Raw genomic sequence first — 26,118 nt, forward strand, 5'->3', positions numbered from 1 at the left:
AAAAGAAACTCAGAGCCGGGCAGTGGTGGCGCACGCCTTTAATCCCAGCACTTGTGAGGCAGAGCCAGGCGGTCTCTGTGAGTTCGAGGCCAGCCTGGGCTACAGAGTGAGTTCCAGGAAAGGCTCCAAAGCTACCTAGAGAAACCCTGTCTCAAAAACCCAAAAACAAACAACAACAAAACCCAAAACTCAGATGTGGTGATATATTGTGTATCCCAATATATTGTGTACCCTAATAAAACTTATCTGGGGTCAGAGAACAGAACAGCCAGTAGATTACACAGAGGCCAGACGGTGGTGGCACACACCCGGAATCCTTGCATTCCAGAGGCAGAGACCCATGCGGGTCTCTGTGAGTTCACGGCCACACTGGAAACAGAGCCAGGCGTGGTGGCACACACTTTTAATCCCAGGGAGTGATGGCAGGAAGCAGAGAGGCATACAAGGCGTGAGGACCAGGAACTACAGGCTTTTAAAGCTTTACGCTTTTAGCAGCAGTTCAGCTGAGATCCATTGGGGTGAGGGCTCGGGCTCGGAGGCGGAGCTGTCGAGGCGAGGTTGGCCGTGGCTCGCCCTGCTCCTCCGAGCCCAGCTGAGTGCACCGGGGTACACACCATGTCAACCCCACTCAGAACCTTCTCTAGAATAACAATGGTGGCACCCCCATTCGAGATTCCAAGCCCACTCGGTTCCATGGAACCAGCGAGCGCGGCCCCGCCCTTCGCGGGGGGACCCACCACCCAGAAGTCTGCGCGCCAGGAGACCCCGCCCCGCCGCCCATGCGACCCGACGGCCGCGCCGGGCCCGACGTAAAGCGCAGGGCTTCGCGACAGCTCCGACTCCACCCCTCCGGCCACATGTCGCGCAGGTCTTCCGGCCGGACGCCGCGCCGCCTCCTCGCGCTGCTTTACGAACCCAGCGCGGCGGCTGCGGCGGCGGCTGCGGCGGCGGCGGCGGCGCCCCGCCTCCTGCCTTCCGTCCTCACTTCCCCGCCCCCTCCTGGCTTCGCGTCTCCAAGCCCCGTCGCGCCCGCTATAATCACGTGATTGCCTCATCCGGGTCCTTTGCGTTCTCTCTCCCTCTCCCAACATGGCGGCCTCAGGTGAGTGAGCGGCCGAGCGTGGCCAGGGACCAGGCTCCGAAACAGCCTCCGGGCTTGATCCGCGCCGTGCTGGGGGCCGGGGGGCAGGTGGCCCCGGCACCCCTCGGGCCTGGGGAGCTGCGGCCGGCTGGCGTGGCACGGCCGCTCTCGGGTTCCTGCCCCGGGATGCCTAGGGGGAGGGGAAGGCCGGCCCTCCCCTCCCCCTCACGCCCTGTCCGCCCCGTTGCGCGAGGTTGGAGTGGGGGCCGTAATGGTGGACCCCGGCTCCCCCCCGGAGCGGGTAGCGCGGGGAGGTGTGCGGGAGGCGCGAGGTCCCCCCTCCGCTCTCCCAGACGGGGAGGCACTGCGCCCGCGCCGCGCCGGAGGACGGAAGGAGGCGGTTGGCGCGCGGACCGGAGCGCACGCGACCCGGTCCTCCCCGAGGCGCGAGGCCGTTGCGGACCCTAGTGGGGGGGCAGGGGGTGCCGGGGGGTGGTGGCGGTGGTGCGGGGGGAGCAGTTGGAGCGCGAGTCGGTGGAGGGGCGGAGGAGAAGCCGCGGTGCGGGTGCGCTTGCGCGACCAGGGAGCCGGGGCGAGGTGGAGAAGGCGCGCCTCGGAAGAAGCATGCGCCGGAGTCCAGATGGGAAGCCTTGCTGGGCCCGGGCTTGGCTCGTTTGTGACCTTGTACCTTGTGCTCTGGCTGGTTTCGGAGTGTGACCCCGGCCTCCGTACTCCAAGAGAACGCGTGTTAGGTTTGGTGCTACTATAGTTGGGGGGTAGGGAGCCTAGTGTGCGCCCACGTGTTAGGGAGGAGCTGTAGGGACGGACACCTCTCTCCTGTGCGGTTTTCTTTCCAACTCTAATTCACCAGTATTTACTCAGTGCAGACTATGCCGGGCACGGGTGGGGAACAAGATCAGCTTCCATTGGTTGGCTTTTTGGTAGGTTCGAGTGTCAGGATTCGGCTTGCTTTTGTCATTTTCCTAGATAATTGGGAAACTTCCAAAAGGTGCTATTAAAATAATGGCTAGAGGTTCTGTGGTTTTCTAGCTATTATTTTTTTTAAGTGGGGTGTATATGTCACTGCATTGCAAGTGGTTTGGTTTGGTTTTTGCATTTGCAATGGACCTGTAAGAATGTCAGTGTGGCTTTTAAACACCTAGCTTTAGTTTGGGAAGTACAGCTTATTTTCTCTAGCATGACCCTCTAGTCTATAAAAAATACTTTGTGGATTGCTGCCTCTAAACTTTGAGAAAGGGTCTCTATCTCTATTACTTAGTCTCTATTAATTAGTTGTGACTGTCCTGGAACTAAGTAGACCTGGCTGGCCTTGAACTCACAGAGATCCACTTCCTCCAGAGTGCTAGGATTAAAGGCAACACTCAAAGCCTGTTTTTTTTCTTCCCCTTTCAGGACTGTGTTTTCTCTTTGTAGCCTTGGCTGTCCTAGATTGCTTCATAGGACAGGCTAGCCTCCAACTTAGATCTTCCTGCCTCTGCCTCTCAAATTCTGGGATTAAAAGTGACACCATACCAGGTAATTTATCAGAAATCCCATCTTTGCTGGTCGGTGGTGGTGCCAAGCCTTTAATACTAGTACTTGGGAGGCAGAGGCAGGTGGATCTCTGTGAGTTCAAGGCCAGTCTAGTCTACAGAGTGAGTTCCAGGATAGGCTCCAAAAGCTACACAGAGAAACCCTGTCTTGAAAAAGAAAAGAAATCCCATCTTTTCTATTCTTACAAGGAAACTTAGACATGGTGAGCAAGTGCCCACCTCTACCACCACCCCCCCCCCCTTTTTTTTTTAATTTTGGTTTTTGGAGATAGGATTTCTCTGCATAGTCCTGGTTGGATCCCCTTGCCTCTGCCTCAAACGCTGGGATAAAAGGTGTGTGCCACCACCTGTTTAGGCAAGCACTCTCAACACTAAGTAAGCTATATCCCCAACCCCGGATATAACAGCTTTTGTTAGTATAGCACTTAATTGAAGAAGCCTGTGAGATAATGTAAAGAACTGGTGGTTTCTCACAGCTGAAGAGAAATTGCTTAAAGATTTGTTTAAGGCCATATTGCTTGCAGGTAGCAGAGCAGGGTCAAAATCCTGGAGACTCCAGGCTCTTGGGCTCATTAAGATGAGAAGTACTAAAATGCCACACTAAGCTGAAGTTGCTATCGAAAAAAAATCATCTAAAACTTACAAAACTGTTTTAATCGGTGAAAAATACTCATTGGCCTAGATTTACTGCCTTGTCAGTTCAGTGTCTTATCTGGGTGAAAAGTCTAGATGGATTTCCCTTTTAGGAAATTTTTGGTTGTGGAAGACATAGCTGAACTGAGGATATGGCTCAGGCTAGGGGCACTTGCTGCCAAGGCTGACAGGTTGAGTTTAGTTCCCAGAATCCACATGGTGGAGGCGAGAGCAGACTCCTGAAAGTTATCCTCTGACCTGTGCACTATCAAACAAGTCAGAAGTTAGAAGAAGACATCACAGTAAGCTTTCATTTTATTCGCGTGTGATTCGAACTCAAAAGGTTTGCCTAGTAATATTTCTGCCCCCTCTTTAAATTCAGCTCAGGAAATATAGCTTGATTTGTTGGCTCAGCACAAATTACCTCTTACTTGGCCTTTCAAGATTTTGGAATTGACCACATTTCTTCCAGTTACACCAACTTAGAGTGGCCAGTATACCCAGAGCTGGAAATGGGTCTTGAGTTCTCTGAAAATAACAGATACAACTTAATCACTTCGGTAAGACCAAAAGTTTCTGAAGTACTGGGCAGTGGTGGTGCATGCCTTTAATTCCAGCACTGGGAGGCAGAGGCAGGCGGATCTCTGAGTTCAAGGCCAGCCTGGTCTCCAAAGCAAGTTCCAGGAAAGGCGCAAAGCTACACAGAGAAACCCTGTCTCTGTAAAAAAAAAAAGTTATTGAGGTAATACCAGTTTCCATGTGACCCCTTGCTGACCTTCAGTATATTAGTGTCTCAGAGCTGACTGACAAAAGAGACTGTTTAAGTTTCTAGGAAACTTGAGCCAAAGTGGGAATTTAATTTAAAAAAAAAACTTCAATCTATGAGATTTTAGCTGAATATGGTGGCTTACCTTTGTCATCCCAGCACTCAGGAGGCTGAGACTGGAGGATTGCCATGAGTTCCAGACTAGCCTGAATACAGTGAGATTCTGCCTCAGAGAAAAGGTGTTTTTAAAGTTTTTATTGTGGCTATTTGAGTTGTTAAAGTGGGCTGCCTCTTTACCTAGTGTGAGTTTCTTCATTTATAAATGGACATAGTTTATCCGCAGATCTCTTGGCAATAGGAATCATAATTTTGATATTATAATTTGATATATTACATTAAAATTGTAGCTAGTGTATGTAAGGTGTGCTTAGGACTCATTGTGCTGTGAGGTACTTCTTTGGGTTTATAGTGAGAAAATGGTGTTAAATGGTTGCTTTTATAAAGTGCTGATCTTTATAGTTAAACGGTTTCAAAGGCTGTAGTTACATTGTATACAAATTACCTTTGCAAATCCCATCCTTTACAGAGTATTTGTTGCATTGCAAGGATACTTAGATTTAGATGGCCAAGATTAAAACACTAATAAAGTCCAATTGTGAGTATTGTCAATTGAAGGAAAAGTGTTTCGTATTGAAAAGGTATGTGTGTTCATTTTGATAATAGCTTTAAGATGTAATTCACAAGGGAACTATTTGTATGTTTTAAGGCTTGCCTTTAAGTCTAGCATCTAGCATTTGGAAGGCAGAGGCAGGCAGATTTTCATGAATTTCAGGCCAGCGAAGAGCTACATAGTGAGCCTCTGTCTCTCCTACCCCACCCCACAAAAAAAGGGGCAGAAGGTTGCTACATACAAATAATCTTAGTTGCATATACTTGGGGTTGGGGCAGGAGGTGTTCAGCTATGTAGCTCAGTCTGGTAATTGATATTGCCTGAGCCTCCCAAGTTTTAGGATTTACTTTTTACACACACACACACCCTGGGGTGGGTTCTCTCTGTGGCTCAGTCTGGCCTTCAGCAGCCTTCCTGCCTCTGCTTCTGAGCCTTTTATTTTTGAAGTGAAAATGTCACCTGAGCAGTGTTTCTCAGACTAGCGATAGGTAGAGCTCAGTGGTGAGTGCTGGTCTAGAATGCATGAAGCCAGAGAACAAAGTGTGAACTGTTGAGTAGCAAACGCCTGTCATCTCAGTGCTTGGGAGGCAGGGAGGGGCAGGATTGCTGTGCATTCCAGGACAGCCAGGACTACGCAGTGAGAACCTGCCTCAAAGGGCTGGGGGGGCGGGGGGGGGAGAAAAGGAAAGTTGAGAAAGATCCTGATTGAAGAATTGAGCTGATCCCCCAGGCCTCCCCAATTTCAGACACAATTGAATGTGTTTGTTTTGTTTTGTGTTTTTGTTTGTTTTTCAACATTTATTTATTTGGGTTATTATGTTGGTTTGGTTCTTGTTCATTTTATTTATCTATCTATCTATCTATCTATCTATTTATTGATTTATTTATTTATTTGCACGCACAGGATTTCTCTATGTAACAGCTCTGGCCATCCTGGAACTCACTTTGTAGACCATGCTGGCCTCGGAACTCTGCCTCCCGGGTGCTGGGATGAAGTCAAGATTTATTTTATGTGTATGGGTGTTTTTCTGTTTATCTTACATGTGCCTACAGTTCCTGGGGAGGCCAGAAGGAGGCATCAGATGACTTGGAGCTGAGTTATTGACTGCTGTTAGCTTCTATCTAGGTACTGGGAATCAAACCAGGGTTCTCTGGAAGGACAGCCAGTACCTTAACCTCTGAACTATTTCCTGAGCTCCATATGTTCAGTTGTGGTTTTTTTTTTTTTTTTTTTTTTTTTTTTTTTTTTTTTTTTGTGAGAACCTATTGGACCACAGTAGGTGCTGGCAGCAATAGAGTGCTTACCTAGCATGTGTAAAGCTCTAGATTCAATCCACAGTACTTCACAATAAAGCAAGATACAACAGAGTATAGTGCACACCTGTCTTGTACCTGGAAAGTTGAACCAGAAGTTAAATTACAGGTCAGCCTGAACCACTAGCCCCTCCCCCAGTATATTGTCTCTAATAAGGTCTTCTATGCTTTAAAACTAATTTGGGAGATGATTTTAAATTCTTACATTTAACTTTACCAGGTAGGTAGAGCTTCAGATGTATAATCCCTCTCCTTGGATTGGGCTTAGCTTTAGAAATTAGAAGAAGTTTGCTTTGTGAATTGATTGATTTGTTAACTAATTCATGCAAGATTTGGGGTTGGGGGAAAAAAGATAGAAGAGAGATGAAAGAACTGGACCAGTTAAATTGTTGTGTCAAAGGCTTCATATTATTGGTTTTTCAAGGCAGGGTTTCTCTGTGTAACCTTGGCTGATCTGGCACTCCCAGTATACACCAGTCTGGCATTGAACTCACAAAAATCAGCCTGGCCGGGCGGTGGTGGCGCATGCCTTTAATCCCAGCACTAGGGAGGCAGAGCCAGGGGATCTCTGTGAGTTCAGGCCGGCCTGGGCTACCAAGTGAGTTCCAGGAAAGGCGCAAAGCTACACAGACAAACCCTGTCTCAAAAAATAAAAAAATAAATAAAAAAATAAAAATCAGCCTGCCTTTGTATTTTGAGACAGAGTCTATCTTTGTGTAGTTCTGTCTGTCCTGGAGCTTTGTAGGCCAGGCCAGCCTCGAACTCGGAGCTTTCTGCCTCTACGTCCTGGGTGCTGGAAATAAAAGATATGTGCAACCACACCCAGCCTTAAAATCTTTTTACCACCAGTGTTTACTCCGAGTGGCCAAAATAGACTAATGAATAGATATTAGCTAATGATAGTAGCCAAATGAGGATCAGAATCTCTGACGGGCATCATTCTAACCCCAGGTATTTTTTTTTTTAATTAAAAAGTATAAAATCAGGACTAAAATAATGTGGTTAGAGATGACAGAGTGATTAGGAGTACTTACAGAGGACCCGTGTTCAATTCCCAGCTCCTACATAGTGGCTCTCTATCATCTGTGACTCTGGGTTCAGGGGACCCAAGACTTTGTACTAGCTTCTACAGGCATAAATCTAAAGTGTTCTGTCTTGTATCACATTCAGGTGATCTTATCGTTTGTTAGTTCTGGCCTAGCATGCACAAAGCTCCTGAGTTCAGTCACCATTCAACCTGGTGTGGTGCATTCCCATGTCACAGCACTGAGGGAGGAGTTGGCTACATGGGGGCAGTTAGTGACCAACCTTGTCTCAATGAGGGAGCATATGGCAAACTTAAAGGTGTCTGAATATGAATTGGAGCGATGTGAGTGCTTTAGAACCCTCTGCTTAACTATTTTCAAACAGTAGGAAAGTTCCCGACTGTAGCTCAGTTTGTGGCCAGGCCTGGCACTCTAGTCTTAGGAACAGAAGGCACTGAGAATCACTTACGTGGTCTAGCTGTCCATTGTAGAGCCATGGTAGTGTTAAGTCGCTTAAGAAACTACTAATTTATAGCCATCTTCTCTGTTTTTGTGGCATGTTCATTTGGGTTGAGCATTTAAATCATAACGGTTGATTTGAGGTGGTTGTTCCTTATGTCCATAATGTTGTCTGTAGCATTCATAGTAGGCAGGGCACTTTACTTTCTTGACAGTTGAATTTGAGAAAGCAACTTTCTGTTAAGTATTGGTGTATCAAGTTAGATTATTCCTCTTGAGTTGAAAATTAGGTGAGAATTGGAAGATGGAAGAACTCATGATTGCTAAAAAACCATGAGGCTGCTGGGCATGGTGGCATATCCCTTTAACCCAGCACTTAGAAGCCAGGGGTAGGTAAATCTCAACCAGCCTGGGCTGCATAGTGAGAGCCTGTCTCAAAAAACAACTATGAAGCTGAGAGTTGATACAACAGAGTTGCTTAACTTTTGGAGGAGGGGGAACAGTCACTGTTTACCAAGGCTGGCCTCAAACTTGTAATCATCCTGCTTCGGCCTCCATGACGCTACAGTTACAGGCCAGTGCCAACCAGCCACGTGGGATTTTGTTGGTTTGGCGCTCCCACCCCACCCCTTTGCCTTACTTGTGTGTTAGGCCCTAGGTGAGTGAACAGTAGAGTAGAAAACATCTATACCTTATTTCCCTCTCTGTACCTAAATATGCTTATATACATAAGCATTTATCTATCTCTGTTACATTGGTTTTGTGGGACAGGGTCTCATGTGTCCCAGGCTAGCTTCAGACTCACTGTGTAGCTGAGGATAGCCTTTAACTTGTGATCTTCCTGATTTTGAGTGTATCCTGCCACACCCAGTTTATATGGTGTTAAGGACTGAAGCCAGGACTTCGTACTAGCTGAGCGTTTTCAGAGGTTCAGTCCATCACTGAGAAGGGGAGCATGGCAGCATGCGGGCAGATGTGGAGCTGAAGCTGAGAGTGTCATATCTTGTGGGCCACAGGAAGTCACTGATTGTCACACTGAGTGAAGCTTGAGAAAAGAGACCTCAGCCCACCCCGACAGTGACACACTTTGTACAAGGCCACACCTAATAGTGCCTCTCCCTTGGGGTCTTTTTCTTATATCTACATAGCGTTTCATGTCAGTTTCATAATCCAGTCATCTGACCAGTCTTTGTTGATTTCTTAGAATGTCTTTAATGGTGCAAGATAAAAGTCTAAATATTTGCGGGACAGTGGTGTCTATGTATGCCTTAAGTCCTAGCACTTGGGAGACAGAGATAGGCAGATCTCAGTGAGTTGGAGCAAGTTTCAGTACAGCCAAGGGCACACAGAGAAATCCTGTCTTGAAAGCCAAAAACAAAGTCTAAATACTTGACTGTTGTTGAATATATAATCTTTCTCTTTTCAGCAAAAAAGAAGAATAAGAAGGGGAAGACCATCTCCCTAACAGACTTTCTAGCTGAGGATGGGGGCACCGGTGGAGGAAGCACCTATGTCCCCAAACCAGTCAGCTGGGCTGATGAAACAGACGATCTGGAAGGAGATGGTAATGTCCCTTTGTCATTGTCCTTAGAACTATCATGCTTAAATTTTCACTGTTTCACAGTTGTTTTCCATAATTTGATTCATTTGTGATTGGAAAGGATCTTTCTTTGTAGAGCCTGAAATTCTTTGTGTGTTTTGGGATGTTGAGTTTACTCTGGTTGGCTCTCAACCAGAACTTTCAGAATACCTACTGGCTGCTACATTAAGATTGAGTAGCTAGCTGGGTGGTGGTGGTGCACGCCTTTAATCCCAGCACTCGGGAGGCAGAGGCAGGCGGATGTCTTGAGTTGAAAGCTCAGCCTGGTCTACAGAGCCAGTTCCAGGACAGCCAGGACTACACAGAAACCTTGTCTTTTAAAACAAACAAACAAACAAAATGAGTGGTTAGGTGTTGCGATGCACACCTTTAGGCCCACCCAGGTCCTGTCTGTTGCTGGCTACTGTTTGAATGTACAAGGCATTCTGTATTTTCACACATAATTAGTTATGGTATACATAATTTAGCAGATTGCATTGCAGCATCACTTATGGGGATAATAAAATTCTACACCTAAAAGAAACAACTTGTTTGTTTGTGGTGTTTTTTTTGGTTTTTCGAGACAGGGTTTCTCTGTGTAGCTTTGCGCCTTTCCTGGAGCTCACTTGGTAGCCCAGGCTGGCCTCGAACTCACAGAGATCCGCCTGCCTCTGCCTCCCGAGTGCTGGGATTAAAGGCGTGCGCCACCACCGCCTGGCTTTGTTTGTGGTGTTTTAATTGGTTGGTTGTTGTGGAGAGTTTGTGTGATTTCTCTATGCAGCCTTAACTGACCTGGAATCCATAGAGATCCATCTGCCTTTGCCTCTGGAGTGCTAGGATTAAAAGCCTGTGCTATTATGCCTGGCTGTTTTTGGTTGGCGTGCATGTATGTTTCTGTTGCTATTTGTTACAGACAAGGTCTCTGTAAAACTGTCTTGCTGTATAGACTGACTGACCTCAAGCTTTCAGAGATCTGCTCACATCTACTCACCGCCCCCAGTACTGGGATACAGGCGTGCACCACCACCTCAGAACTTCTTTGTAGTTATTGGGGCTCTTTGTAGTTATTGGGGCATGTCAGTCTAACCACCTTTCTTCCTCCTTTTTCCCTTAAAACTTATTACAAACTGATTACTTTGTGTGTTGCCCATTTTTATAATAAAAATAGGAAATTTCATATAGCTTATACCTTCTCTAAATGTTGAAACTAAATACAAATTCAGGGACCAGGACTAGAATAGTTGGTTTGGTTTGGTTTGTTTGGGGGGAAGGTAAACCTTGAAGGAAGCCTGGTGAGGCGGTACATACCTGTAATCCCTGCAGTGGGAGGGGAGGCAGAAGGACCTAAAGCCCGGGTTTCATAACTCTGTCTCCAAAAAGCAGAGGTGGAGGGGCAGAGAACACAAGGTCCAGCCCTGTGGTGGGCGTGGGAGAGCTGTCTGTCAATAATGGTTAATGTACATCAGAACAGACATGAGTGCTCATTACTCCTGCTTTTCTCTCACTGTGAATATTTTGCTTGTGTGCTGTTGGGTGCCCCAGAATTGGGATTACAGATTAATTATTATGGTCATAATAATTAAACCTGAGTCCTGCAAGAACAAGTGCTCTTAACTCCTAGGCCATCTTCCCAGCCTCACTCCTGAATTTTAACACCTCAGAAGCATTTTCCTTGTCTTTTTGCATTGCTAAAGCACACCCATTATTGTCTTGTGCTTCAGTGGTACAGCCTTGTTGTGGCTTGGGCTGGTGTTGGCATGAATCTCTGGTTCTATAACACCAGTTATAAGGGAGTATTGCTCTTAATTCCTTTTTCATTTGTTTGTTTGATTTGTTTTAATCTTGTATGGGTGCTTTTTGAGACAATATCACTTTATAGTTTTGACTGGCCTGGAATTTACTGTTAACTACCAGGCCGGTCTCAAACTTTGAGCCAGCCTCTGCCTCTATGCCTGCTGGGGTTTGGGTTTGAGTGTCTCATTCTGTAGCCCAGGCTGGCCTTGCTCTCACATCAGTCCTACTGTCCATCCTCCCAAGTGCTCTACCATGCCTGGCTTCTTAACCCCTTCTGTCTGCTCTTCTGTCCTAGTGTCAACAACCTGGCACAGTAACGATGACGATGTGTACAGGGCACCTCCAATTGACCGATCCATCCTTCCCACTGCTCCACGGGCTGCTCGGGAACCCAATATCGACCGGAGCCGTCTTCCCAAATCGCCACCCTACACTGCTTTCCTAGGGAACCTGCCCTATGATGTGACAGAAGACTCCATTAAGGAATTCTTTAGAGGACTAAATGTGAGTGTCTTAATTAATGTTAGACTTTTACGTATGGGGTGTTGAGAATGGTACTTGAAGTAAACTGATAGTGGAAGGCTGCAGAGTCCAGGATGGAAAGAATACATTAATTTTTTAAGAATTAAAGTGATAGGATTTGAACGGTAGACTATAGAGTAGTTGTTTTCTAGCCTTCTTCACCAGTTTTCCCCCTGGAGACTTGCAGATACTTGGATGTTCTCAGAGAAATCAGTTACATCTGTACTGACCACTGTGGTTTGCTGTTGTCCCTGTCATTCCTTCCCTTGTTCTCTCAGATCAGCGCTGTACGCTTACCACGTGAACCCAGCAATCCAGACAGGTTGAAAGGCTTTGGCTATGCGGAGTTTGAGGACCTGGATTCTCTGCTCAGTGCTCTGAGTCTCAATGAAGAGGTAAAGAGACAGTGGAGGCAGTGCCAGGGTGGAGGGCACGCTTCACTTCCACCAGACCAAGTCACACTTCCAACCAGACGAAGTCGTTTGAACTACAGTGGTTTCCATTAATTAGGGGAAACACTTTTGATGGAATTTTAGGGAAGAAGAAATATATCATGTGCCAGGCAGGTTTCTAAAACCTGCTTAATACTTTGTCTCAGCTCTAAGGTTTTACTTTTTCAAGATAAACTGTCCTAATAAAGGCAGATAGAGCCTGGGTGGTGGTGGTGGCGGCGGCGGTGGCGGCGGCAGCGCACGCCTTTAATTCCAGCACTAGGGAGGCAGAGGCTGGTCTACAAAGTGAGTTCCAGGAAAGGCGCAAAACTACACAGAGAAACCCTATCTTGGGGTGGGGGGGGAGGCAGATAGAAAAGTAAACCAGTTTTTATTAAAGGGCATTTTTTTCAGGGCTGGGGGTGTTTAACCCCAGAAACCCCTGATCACTTCTGAGAAACCCATTTCCTCTGCCACATTCCATAGTCTAAACCTACATTTGGTATGATTGTAAATAAACAGCTCTTAGAAATACTTTCACTGGGGGGCTGGAGAGATGGCTCAGAGGTTAAGAGCACTGGCTGCTCTTCCAAAGGTCCTGAGTTCAATTCCCAGCACCCACATGGTGGCTCACAGCCATCTATAATGAGATATGGTGCCCTCTTCTGGCCTGCAGGCATACATATAGGCAGAACGCTGTATACATAATAAATAAATAAATCTTAAGAAAAAAAATAAGAAACACTTTCACTGAATAGTGATTGAATGTCATAACCGGTATCAGATAGTGGTAAAAATTCACGGGTACAGCCAGACACATTGGTTCATACCTGTAATCTCAGCTTTGGGTCGGTATTTAAAAGGCAGTTTAGAAAAGGGAAGTCGGGATACACAGAAATACTGAGTGAAAACAGTGAGGTGTAGACAACATCCTGGCTGCTGTGCGGTGTCCTGTTTGAATCAAATGCTTTGGTACTAATCATGCTAGAGTAGTTGTGGTTTTTGTTTTGTTTGGGTGGGTTTTTTGTTTGTTTGGCTTGGTTTTCCAAGACATGGTTTCTCTGTAACCACTCTGGCTATCCTGGAACTCACTCTGTAGACCATGCTGAACTCAAACTCACAGATCTGCCTGCCTCTGCCTCTGGAGTGCTGGGATTTAAAGTGTATGTCATCACCACCTTGCGATTGGTTAAATTTTAGTCCCATCTCCCGTCGTGTGTGGGTTCCCCCCCTTTTTGAAGCTGGGTCTCTTCCTGTATATTCTGGGCTGGAACCTGGAGTGACTCTGGCCTCTGCCTCGCTCCTGAGGGCTGTAATTATAAGCATGTTAACTGATTGAGAATTGCTTTCAGGATGCTTAACAAACTGCTAGAGAGTTAATTCCATTATATGAAATTGGGCTTTGGGAAAACAAAAAGATTGGTTTTGTATTCATTTAAGGCCAACTTTGTTAATTCTTCTAAGTTTATTTTAATCTTTCAAATCTTTATAAGGGATTTTTTAAGTCAACCAGGGTTAGTTAATAGGGTCCTGTGCTCTCAGTCTCTAGGTAACAGGAGAATTCGAGTGGACGTTGCTGATCAAGCACAGGATAAAGGTGAGAAAAAACCTGGTACAACATTCCAAGTTGGCAGTGGTCCAGGGAAGTAGTGAGTCCTGTAATAACAGTTCTCAACTAGTTTTGCTCCATGTGAGGCCGTGTTAAAGGATACTTGCCACGATGAAGGGACTACGGCTTATAGATACAATCCATAGGGTTGTCCTGTCTGCACCTCAAAGAATCCGCAACCCAAAATGTTAGTAGGTTGAGATTTCAAAGCACCGGGGGCTGAAGAGAGCTCAGGGCTTCAGAGCCCTGGCTGCTCTTCCGGGGGACCCAGGACCTGTCCCACACCTGTCTGCAACTCCAGTTCCAGGGCTTCTGGCACCTCACACAGACATACAGGCGAAACACCATAAATATAAAATAAAAATAAATTATATATTTAAAAAATTTCAAAGCACTGACTAGCCTAATTGAACCTTAAATCTACAATTAGATTTAAGCTGTACTATGAAACAGATAAATATTAAATTAATAAAAACACATTTGAAGAAAAGAATAGATGAGTTACTTTAGAGAGGGCAACTGCAAGACCTGGACCACTTCATGATGCTAGTGCAGTGGAAGACAGAAGCCAGTGAGATGTGATGTGAGGAGTGAGCAGGGTCTTGGCTAACTTGTTTTCTCTGCAGACCGGGATGATCGTTCTTTTGGTCGAGATAGAAATCGGGATTCTGACAAAACAGACACAGACTGGAGGGCCCGTCCCGCCACCGACAGCTTTGATGACTACCCGCCTAGAAGAGGTGACGATAGCTTTGGAGACAGTAAGTTCAGTTTCCGAATTCTTTCTTGGGTCTGTTTGTATAAGTGCCGCGTGGTGACCGATTGCACCACTCTTGGGTCTGTTTGTAATAGACCATTAACACTTAGAAGTTAGGGTATGGCTTAGAGTTTCTTTTGTTTCTGGTTATGTGGGAGGTGTTTGGTTTTTGTTTGTTTTGTTGACAAATGCAGAAAAGGATTTATTAAGCTCCTATTGAAAAGACTTAGCAGAGCATGGTTGTTTATAAAGAAGCAGAGCTGGGGCGAGAGATGTGGCTTGATCAGTTAAGTGACGAAGAAATACCACACCAGGGAGAGCCCAGGGTGGACTCCTAGTACCCCTGCTAAAAAGCCAGGTGTGGGGAGGTAAAAATAGGCAAATTGCTGGAATCCGCTGTCCAGGCTCTTAATGGGTGTGCTGCGGGTCAGTGAGAGGGACCCTGTCTCCAAAAACCAAGATGGACGGTGCCTGAGGGACAAACCCAAGGGTGACTTTCAGAGAACCTGAAATTTGTTCACTCAAACAATACAGCGGCTGCACTTTGTGCTGAAGGCAGTGTGCAAAGAATCTGGTCTTCACCAGACGTTGGTGACAGTGGAAGAGAGATTTGGGAATGTGGTGTGGGGGCAGGGAAACAATGCCCCATATTTGCCACCTAAATCCAGGGGGAGACAATATGGATAGTGATTCACCTTTCTTACATATATGAAAAAGGATCAACACTTCATAAAGATTTGAAGATAATAGACTTCTTCATGTTATAACATGTATGTAATAGCAAGAATAAAATTTAAGGGGAAAAAACAAATTTGAAAGCAGCACTGTGCTGTGCTAAGTTAAGCACACTGTGCTGTGCTGTGTTAAGTTTTGTTTGAGGTGGTTTCACTTTGGTCCTGGCTGGCCTGAGTCTGTGCACATCTCCCTCCTGTGTGCTGAGACTGGGACAGCTTAAGGTTTTGTTTTTGTCAGGTGTGGTCACGCCTTTAATCCCAGCACCTGGAAGGCAGAAGCAGGTGGATCTCTGAGTTCGAACGAAGATAGCCTGGTCTACACTGAAACCCTGTCTCAAAAAAAAAAGATGATTTTATTTTTAGTTGGGTTTGCACCTTTTCAGTGGAGCTGGCACCCAAGTATCATGTCTCCAGAGACAGTGAAACATTGGACCCTGAGCTACAGTTAACTCAGGTCCTCTGGAAGAGCCACGAGCACTCCTACAGCAGGGCCACTCTCTCCAGCCACCACAGCTTATTAAGATTTATTTATTATGCACAGTGTTCTGCCTGCATGTATCCCTGCAGGCCAGAAGAGGGCACCAGATCTCATTACAGACGGTTGTGAGCCACCATGTCAGTGCTGGGAATTGAACTCAGGATCTGGAAGAACAACCAGGGCTCTTAATCTCGGAGCCATCTCTCCAGCCCAGTTCCCACCCCCTTTCTCTTTTTTGTATGATTTATTTTATGTACATTGGTGTTTGTCTGCATGTATGTCTGTGTGGGGGTCTCGGGTCCCCGGTACTAGAGATGCAGACCAATGTGAGCTGCCATTTGGACACTGGGAATCAAACTTGGGTCCTCTGTAAGAGCAGCCTGTGCTCTTAATGCTGAGCCATCTCTTCACACACACGCACACACACACCCCAGTCTGTTATCCGTCCTCTCGATGGGTCCTCGGAATGGAACTCAGGTGGTCAGGCTTAGAGGCAAGAGCCCTTATATGCTGAGCCATCTGGCTGCCCTCTTCTTCACACTAAACTTTTTGAACCAATCTTTGGTTGTTTTGTGTCGAGCATAGAAAATCCCAGCTGTGTTTTGTTTTATGCTTACATGTATTTAAACATCATATTTTGTTATAGAATATATATATTTTTATCACCCCACCCACCCAAGAAAAAAAAACACTTTAACCCAGCAAAATTTCACCAGGGGAACATCCTAGAGCTGTCATTTTGTGGGTGTGTTTTTGTTTGGTTTTGACAGGAGGATAACCTTGAACTCAGTCCTCCTGCTTAGACCTCTCAAGTGTTGTTCCTGGGGCAAGCATTCTGCCATGAGCTCCATTCTTAATGCCCATCAGGGTTTTTGTTTGTTTGTTTTGGTTTTTATTAAATAATTAACTAAGAATATTTTTTTAAGATTTATTTATTTATTATTTATACAGAAGAGGGCACCAGATCTCATTATAGGTGGTTGTGAGCCACCATGTGGGTGCTGGGAATTGAACTCAGGACCTCTGGAAGAGCAGTCGGTGCTCTTAACCTCTCTCCAGCCCAAGAAATTTTTAATTCAGTACAAATGGTTCTTATTTGGAGGTGTGATTGAACTATAAAAGCTGAATCATAGTGAATAGAACTCATTAAGCCAAACTGGTCGAGTGAGCTCCCACATTCTATCAACTGTGGGAGGGGAGTGATGTTACGTATATTCTTTTCTTTCTAGAGTATCGAGATCGTTACGATTCAGACCGGTACCGGGACGGGTACCGGGATGGGTACCGGGACGGCCCACGCCGAGATATGGACCGCTATGGGGGCCGGGATCGATATGATGACCGAGGCAGCAGAGACTATGACCGAGGTAGTCACAGTAACATTATCCATGGAAGCTCTTCAAGAATTTGGCTTTTTGCTTTTTTCCCTTTCTTTGTGACCACAATTTGAGATCTGTTTACAGGCTATGACTCCAGGATAGGCAGTGGCAGGAGAGCATTTGGTAGTGGGTACCGTAGGGATGATGACTACAGAGGAGGTGGGGACCGCTATGAAGACCGGTATGACAGAAGGGACGATCGATCATGGAGCTCCAGGGATGACTACTCTCGGGACGACTATAGGCGTGATGACAGAGGTACTCATTTTCTCATCCTGTCATTGTGGGGCAGAAAGTTGGAAAGTCGTGGTTGTAAATACCTTACCCACTTCAGCTTTGACACAGATGCAGAGTGTAAAGGAGGTAGGGGGCACAGTGGACAGTCGGATGTGGGTGACATGGTGGAAATGAACAGAATCTGCTCCTGAAAAGCCTTCGCATAGAGTAGATGCTTCAGTTAGAATTTAAAGAACAGCCGTGTGGTGGTTTGTGCACACCTTTAATCCCAGCACTGGGATCTCCGTGAGTTCGAAGACACCCTGGTCTGCAGAGAGAGTTCAGGATGGCCAGAGATGTGCAGAAAAACCCTGTCTAAAAAAAAAAAAAGATTTTTATGAGCAGTAGAAAAGTAAGCATTCTATCTTTCAAATGAAGAAAATGAAAGTCCTGTCTGGGTTGTCCTTGACTCCTGATGTTCTCTTTTACATGGTCCCTTCCCTGTCCTGGTATCTCCCTGTCTTCCACATCTATCCTCTTGGATGCATGCTCAGGCTTCATGGTCCCTTAACTGTTATGAACAAAGTCTTAGCATGATATCTTTTAAAAGCTGTTGTTACTGGTAGTGCATGCATTTAATCCCAGCACTCAGGAGTCCGAGGCAGGCAGTAGATCTGTATGCTTTCCAGACCAGCCGTGTCTGGCTCTTTTCTATATCTGTATCAGACACACATACACACTCACACACTCTTTTGTGTGTGATTGCATGCGTGGAGGTTGAGGACAATTTGGGAGTCCAGTCTCTACCATGAGTGTCCAGAAAATCAAAGTCGGGTTGTCAGGCTTAGCAGTGAGCATCTTGAATTGCTGAGCTTCCTCAGCAACCTGCCGTATCTTTAGAAAGAACTTATTATGCAAGCAGGAGGAACTGAGTTCTGTCCCAACACCACATAAAAAAAACTGGGCAAGGGGCTGGAAGAGCTGGCTGAGCAGTTAAGAGCACTCTTGTAGAGGATCCAGGTTCAGTGCTCAGCACCCACATGGTGACTCACAACTACCAAAACTCCAGTTCCAGGGGATCTGTTGCCTCTGGGACCTAAGAAGTCACCAGGCTGTCCACATGTGCTACACACACATGCAGGTAAAACACTGCACATAAGAAGAAAAGCCAGGCAGATTCCTAGAGCTCACTGGACGGCCATCCTACCTTAATGAGCTCTGGGTCAGTCAGAGACCCCCTTCAGAAACGGTGACAGTGCTTAAGAAATGAGTGTCCGAAAGTCGACTTCTGGCTTCCACACAAACCGCACACACAAAAGCTAAATAGTACATTATTTCAGTACATGGACACATGTAATAAAGGTATAAAGACAAAATTTAGCAATTATTGGTGCTGGAGAGATGGCTCAGAGGTTAAGAGCACTGACTGTTCTTCCAGAGGTCCTGAGTTCAATTCCCAGCACCCACATGGTGGCTCACAACCATCTGTAATGAGATCTGGCACTCTCTGCAGTATACATAATAAATAAATAAATCTTTAAAAAGAATTTAGCGTTTATTGTGAAAAGACAGTACAGGTGAACATGTATTGATTTATTACTTAAACCCGGTAGTCGCACTCCCTGGCTTTCTTTCTAGTCACTATACCTTTCATAACAGTTTTCTGAACTAAGGTTATAACCAATTTTAGGTTTATTTTGAAAGTACTGTGACAACGTGGAAAGATAAGATATCAGACTACTCAGAATTTCATACAAAAATGTAAGAACTAGATAGTCTCCTTGGCTGGGAAAATAGCATATCTGTGTGTAAAGTGCCTGCTGTGCAGGTAAAGAGTCTTGAGTTCAGATCTCCCGCACGTGTCCTTTAAAAAGGTGGTAAACTGGGTCTGTTCACCTGCATCTATAATAGGGTGGGTGAGTGTGTACAGGTAGATCCTTGGAGCTCTCTGGCCTTGACATTCGTGTTCTCTCTCATACACACACAATGTGTGCAAGCACACGTACACACTCCTAGGATCTTCCTGTTATATTACTACAACGCCTTTCTCACCTGTTGAAGACACTCATCTTCCAGACCAGATCCTTGAGTAAGATCGTAAGAGCTGTGTCTGGAGTCTGGCTTTCAGCATTCACCTTCTGATTATTTGGAAACTGTTACTTAGAGTTTCATTTAACTTAGGTCCCCCTCAAAGACCCAAACTGAACCTAAAGCCTCGGAGTACTCCTAAGGAAGATGATTCCTCTGCTAGCACCTCCCAGTCCAGTCGAGCGGCTTCCATCTTTGGAGGGGCGAAACCTGTGGACACGGCTGCCAGAGAGCGGGAAGTTGAGGAACGGCTACAGAAGGAGCAGGAGAAGTTGCAGCGGCAGCTGGATGAGCCGAAACTAGACCGCCGGCCACGGGAGAGGTGAGGCTGTCTCTGATTAGGGGTTTCCTTCCTGCTGCTGGGCGGGGGACGTTTGGGTAGTGGGGGTGATGGCTGTAGTCACTGAGCAGGGGGGCGTTTGGGTAGTGGGGGTGATGGCTGTGGTCACTGAGCAGTGTGTATTGGGCGGGGTGCAGAGTGAGACAGTGGCACACACTTGACCTGTGCTACACTTGCCATAGACAGACGCTGGCGGCACTGGGCACAAAAGTAAATCATCATACCTGTTTTTATTATATTTGTGTGGGTGCCCACTTAAAGATCAGAGGGCAGTTGTGTAGATCCTGGGGCACAAAAATCAAACTTGGCTGGAAGTGCTCTTACCCAGCAAGTCATCTACATAATCCCTTACAAATAAGATTACAAGCTGGGTGTGGTGGTGTGCTCCTTTGGGAGACTGGCAGCCTGGTCTGTGTAACTCCTTTTAAAAAAAAAAAAATACACAGAAAAAGGAATTTTTTCTGTCTTTTAGGAAGGGTGTCAAGTAGATGGTGGTAAGTAGATAACATGATAAGTAGAAACCAGAAAGTGCTGATCATGGTAACTCATGCCTGTAATAATTTCAGCACTCAAGCTGAAGCAGGAGATTGCCATGGGTTTCCTTGTCTACAAAACACAGCAGCAGCAAAAAGATTATACGTACTTTTTGGTTTTTGAAAGAGTCTCACAAGCCAGTCCAGAAACCACTGAGTGAGACAAGCTTTGTGCTCCTTCCTGCCTCTGCTGCCCGGGGGTGGAGAACCTACCTTCATTGTTCTCCTCTTGGGGGAAGGAGGGAAGGAGCCTAGAATTACTTTGCCTTTCTTTTTGTGTGCTTGTGTGTTACTTGTTTGTTTCAGAGATGGTAAGAACTAAAGTGTGTGTGTGTGTGTGTGTGTGTGTGTGTGTGTGTGTGTGTGTGTGTGTGTGTGTTTGAGACAGAGTCTGTGTAGCCCTGGCTGTCCTGGAACTTGTTTTGTAGACCAGGCTGGCCTCAAACTCAGAGAGATCCGCCTGCCTCTGGCTCCTGAGTGCTGGGATGAAAGGTGTGCGCCAACACTACCCAGCTTATACCTGTCATTTTCTATAAACAGTTTGTGTCAGGTTCATGGTGGCCTTAAGTGGACTAAACACCATTTTTCTCTGTCCTGTTTTAATCTCCATTGTACAGACACCCAAGTTGGCGAAGTGAAGAAACTCAGGAAAGAGAACGGTCGAGGACAGGAAGTGAGTCATCACAGACTGGAGCCTCAGCCGCATCTGGCAGAAGTAAGTCAGACCAGGGTGGGTGTCAGTGTTGCTGTTTCCATAACCGGGTATGCAGGGACTTGCAGTGTTTTCTTCAGACAAGGCCTCTACTTAGGTATCCTGAACCTTCGTAGACTAGACTGGCCTTGAACCAGCGGTGGTAAGCAAGGGCTGGTGGGTTTTCACATCGTACCTTCAAAAGCCTGAGGAACAGGCACCAGAATCGACTTAAATGATCTGTTGACCACCTGTCACTAAAGACAATACTTGACTGATAGATTTGTCCTGTTTTTTTAACGTTTATTTTGTGGAAGAATGGGGATTCATGTCATGCCTTGAGGTCAGAGGAAATTTTGCAGAAGTCTGTTTCTCCACCATGAGTGTTCTTGGCACTGATTAAATTCATTTATTAGCAGGTCTTGGTAAGAAGTGCCCACACCTCCTGAGCCATTTTGCCAGCCCCTGTTCTCTGCCTCACTAGTGGATGTTGTCTTTCAGAGCCACTCACAAGCATAGCAAGTGTTTTAGTACAGCTTCCCGCCCCTTCCCATACTGTGACCCAGTGTTGCCTAAGCTCTCCTAGCTCCAAGTTTACTTGTTCTATTTTATATTTGTATATTTTAAAAGAGCTCAAGGCCAAAGTGATTTGTAAATTGAGCCAAGTGGTGTAAGAGTTTTCTGGAAATGTTTCACACTTGGAGTAGCCCAGTAACATAATGTGGTCCTTGTGGCAGGTTAAGTGTGGTGTTGGTTTCTGTGGCCCCTTTGATGGCCTTGTACTTCAGATGTAGGAGGCACCTGGCAAGTCAGGCTCCACAGTTGCAGAAAACTTTATGCAAGCCCGAGCGTGTCTGGTTTTTGTCCTGCAAAGGCAGTTGTCTCCTTTACACAGATTCCCCTTTTCTGTGTCCATAAAGCATTTTTCTCAGGGTGACATTGAAACCGTTGGTTTTTGTGTAATTGTAACTGTTAGTCAGAGCGGTCTCTGCTGATGGAAGGACTGATGTGGAGATGCGTCCCCTTCCGTGCTGACCAGTCAGTCCACGTGAACACTATACAGTGTGTAGACAGCAAGTCTCCCCTCTCCCCAGATACACGCAGGAGAGAGAGTGAGAAGTCTCTAGAAAATGAAACCCTCAATAAAGAAGAAGACTGTCACTCTCCAACCTCCAAACCTCCTAAACCTGATCAGCCTGTGAAGGTAATGCCGGCCCCTCCACCAAAGGAGAATGCGTGGGTGAAGCGAAGCTCTAACCCTCCTGCTCGATCTCAGAGCTCAGACACAGAGCAGCAGTCCCCTACAAGGTGAGTAGGCCTGCAGCAGCAGCTGCTTAGCTGGAAGGTGCCCTGAGGGGGGCTGGCCTTTGTAGTGTCACAGATGAGGTTGCCTCCTGTATAATTCATACCCGGGTGTCTCATAACAGTGTCTGTTTTCTTGATTTTTGTTAGCCGGTTGGCATCATTTTGATGGGTTGAAATCAGCTATGGTGGGAGTATTTATACCACAAATCTGTGGACATGTATATTGGGCTTCGCCCTGAGACTACTGTTAGTGTAACCTTGAAAGGTCATGTCACTTACGGGACTTAAGGTTCTCTTAAATTTTCTCAATATTTACGAAGAGAAGACTACTGCCAGCCTTGCTGGGTTGTAAATTCCAAAGCGTATGGCCCTTGAGAGTGGAGATGACTGCGTCTGTTGTCTCTCCTGTGCTTACTGTTCGTGTTGAGAATGCAGGCCCTTGTGGGCTTCTGTAAGGGATGAGCCTGTGCTGTCTTTCTGTATAAACTGACGCTGATTGCTTGCTTCTCTAGTGGAGGGAAGGTGGCCCCCACTCAGCCCTCTGAGGACGGACCATCAAGGAAAGGTGAGCCTCGAACACAAACCGGTCCAGGAGTTTACAAGTCCCCAGAGCCCCTGTGGTGGGTCACAACCGTTCACATCTCCAGTTTCTTCCCGGGCATTTGGTGCCCTCTTCGGTCCTCCACACGCATCAGGCATAGGTGGTGCACATACATGTCGGCAACACTCATGAAATAAAATAACTTTAAAGAAAAATTCCAGAACTAAGCACCTTGCCCAAATAAATTTTTTGTTTTTCTGGACAGGGTTTCTCTGTGTAGCCCTAGAACTCGCTCTATAGATGAGCTGGTCTCACAGAGATCTGCCTGCTTCTGCCTCTTGAGTGCTGGGACTAAAGGTGTGAGCCACCACTGGAAAGAAAAAATTTATTTACTTATTTATTTATTTTTTTAAATGCTGTGATATTTTTTTAGTTTTTCTGTGTAGCTCTGGCTGTCCTGGAACTCACTCCATAGACCAGGCTGACCTGGGACTCAGATCTACCTGCCTCTGTCTCACCAGTACTGGGATTAAATGTATGCACCACCACCACCACCTGGCTTCTAGTCCTTATTTCTGTATTGCTTTTCTGGCTGGCATTCACTACAGTGGGACTTTTGAATAGGTCTTGTTTGTGTGCATGTGTGTTACACAGGAACTTGGGGAGAAGGCCTTTGGAGGCTGGTTTGGAGTGGGGTTACTTTCTCATAGCACATGTTTTCTTTGGCTTAAAGGAAAGTTAGGGTAGAGAGATAGGTTACTTTATATAACTTGAATTTGATTTTGTATTTCTGTTTAAACAGATGAAAATAAAGTAGATGGGATGAGTGTCCCAAAAGGCCAAACTGGGACCTCCAGTCGTGGTCCTGGAGAAGGAGGGAGCAGAGACCCCTGGAAGGAGTTGGACAGGTATGTGTAGTCTCCTCTCACCCACGTAGGGATCCTTTAATGTTAGATGCAGGGGCTTCTGCAAAGTGTTACCAGGTCTACCACTGAACAGACTCAAGTCACTGTTAATTTGAGGTATCTGAAGTTTCTGTGCTGTCCTAGTAATGCTGTTGAATAGGTGGTCTGTGCTTTGTCTCTGCAGGAAAGATGGCAAAAAAGATCAAGACTCGAGATCTGCACCTGAGCCAAAGAAATCCGAGGAGAATCCAGCCTCTGTAAGTGTCATGTCATCCACTTCCTAGCTCAGGTTTGCATCACACTCCTCCTGTTTTCTTGAGACTGGAGAAGTTGGAAATGAGGCAGTGGTGTTTGTTCAAATTAGTGGAAAAAAAAAACGAAGATGGGCTTTTTGCTGATGAGCCAACCTTTCTGAGCCCTCATCCTCTTGGAAAATAGAGAGAGGAGGTATATGGCTGGTGAGCTCTCTTGTGACCCTGGCCCTCCATGACAGCTGAGAGGAACATGCTACCCTTAGAGAATTCCTGTGCTCTGAACTCAGCTATGCCAAAACATTAACCTTCTGCGTCTAGATATTTGGTAGGAGAATCTCAGCAGGCTCCGTTACCTTGTCCCTCTCCTCTGTTACAGAAGTTCAGTTCTGCAAGCAAGTATGCTGCTCTCTCCGTGGATGGTGAAGATGAGAATGAGGGAGACGACCACACTGAGTAGACCTCCACGTGCTGTGCTTTCTTCTAGTCTCCACCCCGGAACATTCAAGAGCAAATCAAACCTCTATCCAGACAAGAAAAAATAAAACTCACCATCTCCTGAAGACCTTTCTTAACTTTTTTTTAATGAAATGAAATTGTTTTGCATGCTGCTGCAGCCTTTTAAAGTATTGAAGTAACTGGAGAATCACCATTGTAGCCAAAGATGTGGCTACCGCTTTTGAATGGGGAAGTTGTGATCTGTTCTGATGATACCAAGCAGCCACCTGTGTGACTAGTGCCTAGGGCTCCATTCAGCAGAAATGTAGTGACAGTGAGGCAGTAGAGACAGGTACAAGGAAGAGTGAGATGTCTGCCTTGTCATTCTTATCCTGTGGTGGTACCCATGAATTCCCGAACATCATCTGAATAAATTTCCCATCCTTGGAAAGGTAGATTTAGTCTCTCAAGTTCTTTTAGTCTCCAGGAGGCTGCCAGTCCCTCTACTTTAATTCTGACTTAACTGGGGCCAACCTAGGGGGAATTGTTTTTTGTTTTTTACCCCCCAAGGGGGTAATTGGGAGTGAGTCTACAGGCCACTAACAAGTAGTACCGCTTGGGGACCAAAATGAATGGGAAACTCAATCGTGGTTTGAAAAGCTTTGAGGGAGTGATCAGTTATTTTATACCAGGTAGTAAGGGAAATGGCATGACCTCCGATATAAACACATGAATAGAAGGATCGTTTCCCAGATGAGGAAGCACGTAGCAGGTGTGGGAAATTCGTCTTCTAAAATCTGTCCTTTCTAAAGGTTCGAATCTATCCACATTCTTTCAAAACCTTGTCACTCTGGTCGTCTCATGTTCTTGATGGCGCTGTCAGCCTTCCAAAAGCAGTCCCTGCTCTCAGGCGTTTTATCACCAGAAGCGGTGGCCTGAGGCTCTGTGGTGGTGTTGATCCTGCCCCTGCCTGCTCCTGCTGCTTTCACCACCCCCTTGGAGGTCAGAGTATTTCAGTTGATGGGCTTGGGTGGTGAATCGGGGTGCATACATGGGGAGAGTTGAGTTAAAGGTCTTCAGCCTGGATTGGGGTGTTTCTATACTTTCCTTTCACTGGAACCCCACGCTAGTGCTTGGGTTTGTAATGTGACCTAGACTGTGGTTTTCTGCTTAGAGGGGGTTGGTTTCTTGACCTCCCTCAAGAATAAAGGATAATGCAAAGAACTATTGAATAAGGTCCTGGCTTCTCTTGCACAGTAGCTTGACCTGTCTGCTTTGATCTGCACCTTTGTGTAGGGGTCAGCTCCAAAGTCGGCAGGCTTCCCTGTTGTGGGACGGCGCGCAGGCAGATGAGACCTTGGTCTTGGTGTGCGAGCCCTAGGCCTGCTGTGCAGGAGGCTGGTTTGGTGTGCTGCAGCAGTGGCCATAGCAAGTCGCTTACCCAGTGGTCTTGATTGGCTAGTAGCTAGAAAGTGGGCTTTTAGAGAGAGACCCACGGTTGAATGGGTTTTTTAAAACCGTTGGTTGTAGACAATGAAAAGGTAGTTTGCCCTCTTCATGTCTATTTCCCTTCCAGATAGTTGCACCAGAAGAAAGCTGTTCTGTCCCACTCTCCTACTTTGCTCCTCTGTTAAAATAAAAGCAGGGGTTGACTTATGTCCCGCTCCTGAATACATGTAAAATTTGTACAAAAATATCTTCTATGAAAATGATTTGTAATCTGTAGACATTACTTGGGAGATGTCTTGAGATGTAAAATCCCATCCTTTGGGTTGAGGGTTTTTTGTTTTTCTCCAAATAAATCCAGTCTTTAAAGTTGAAGTTACCGCTGCAGTTTTTGGATACTCCGTGTTTGAACTGTCCTCGCCTCTTCCCTGTCTCCAGCCCTTGGGTTTTGTGTAGCAGTGGAGGTAGGCCCCAGTACATACGCCCAAGGTTTGGTGCCCTGGTCACTCGCCTCAGTCCCCAGCCTTTTTACTAGTGTTGACACCGGAGTGTGGATGTGACCTGCGGCGCATGCCTCTTA

At 46.2% G+C, this 26,118-nt stretch overlaps 1 protein-coding gene across 6 annotated transcripts; it reads left to right on the forward strand.

Moving 5' to 3' along the window:
- Positions 1 to 963: 963 nt before the first annotated feature.
- Positions 964 to 24,547, forward strand: Eif4b (eukaryotic translation initiation factor 4B). 6 transcript variants are annotated; one of them, XM_076556900.1, is made up of 15 exons: positions 964 to 1,102; positions 8,928 to 9,065; positions 11,170 to 11,378; positions 11,675 to 11,791; positions 13,370 to 13,424; positions 14,063 to 14,197; positions 16,635 to 16,772; positions 16,869 to 17,042; positions 19,182 to 19,410; positions 20,579 to 20,691; positions 21,747 to 21,960; positions 22,470 to 22,522; positions 23,301 to 23,406; positions 23,588 to 23,660; positions 24,034 to 24,547. In XM_076556900.1, the coding sequence occupies exons 1-15, from the start codon at positions 1,090 to 1,092 to the stop codon at positions 24,112 to 24,114; spliced, it is 1,848 nt and encodes a 615-aa protein (XP_076413015.1). In that variant the 5' UTR covers positions 964 to 1,089; the 3' UTR covers positions 24,115 to 24,547. The 6 variants fall into 6 exon arrangements, with proteins under 6 accessions (XP_076413015.1, XP_076413017.1, XP_076413014.1 ...); XM_076556902.1 differs by having other exon boundaries at positions 20,579 to 20,676; XM_076556899.1 differs by lacking the exon at positions 964 to 1,102 and adding an exon at positions 1,568 to 1,833 and having other exon boundaries at positions 20,579 to 20,676.
- Positions 24,548 to 26,118: the final 1,571 nt, after the last annotated feature.

The sequence above is a fragment of the Peromyscus maniculatus genome, chromosome 20, assembly GCF_049852395.1.
Source record: "Peromyscus maniculatus bairdii isolate BWxNUB_F1_BW_parent chromosome 20, HU_Pman_BW_mat_3.1, whole genome shotgun sequence".
NCBI lineage: Eukaryota > Metazoa > Chordata > Mammalia > Rodentia > Cricetidae > Peromyscus > Peromyscus maniculatus.

What these genes read in the sequence shown, in the direction of transcription:
- Eif4b (XM_076556898.1), top strand. Translation starts at nt 1,722, where the DNA reads ATGGGAAGCCTTGCTGGGCCCGGGCTTGGCTCGTTTGTGACCTTGTAC. An exon ending in TGACGATAGCTTTGGAGACA is followed by an intron (nt 14,198 to 16,634) that starts GTAAGTTCAGTT and finishes TTTTCTTTCTAG; the next exon opens with AGTATCGAGATCGTTACGAT. An exon ending in CAGCAGAGACTATGACCGAG is followed by an intron (nt 16,773 to 16,868) that starts GTAGTCACAGTA and finishes ATCTGTTTACAG; the next exon opens with GCTATGACTCCAGGATAGGC.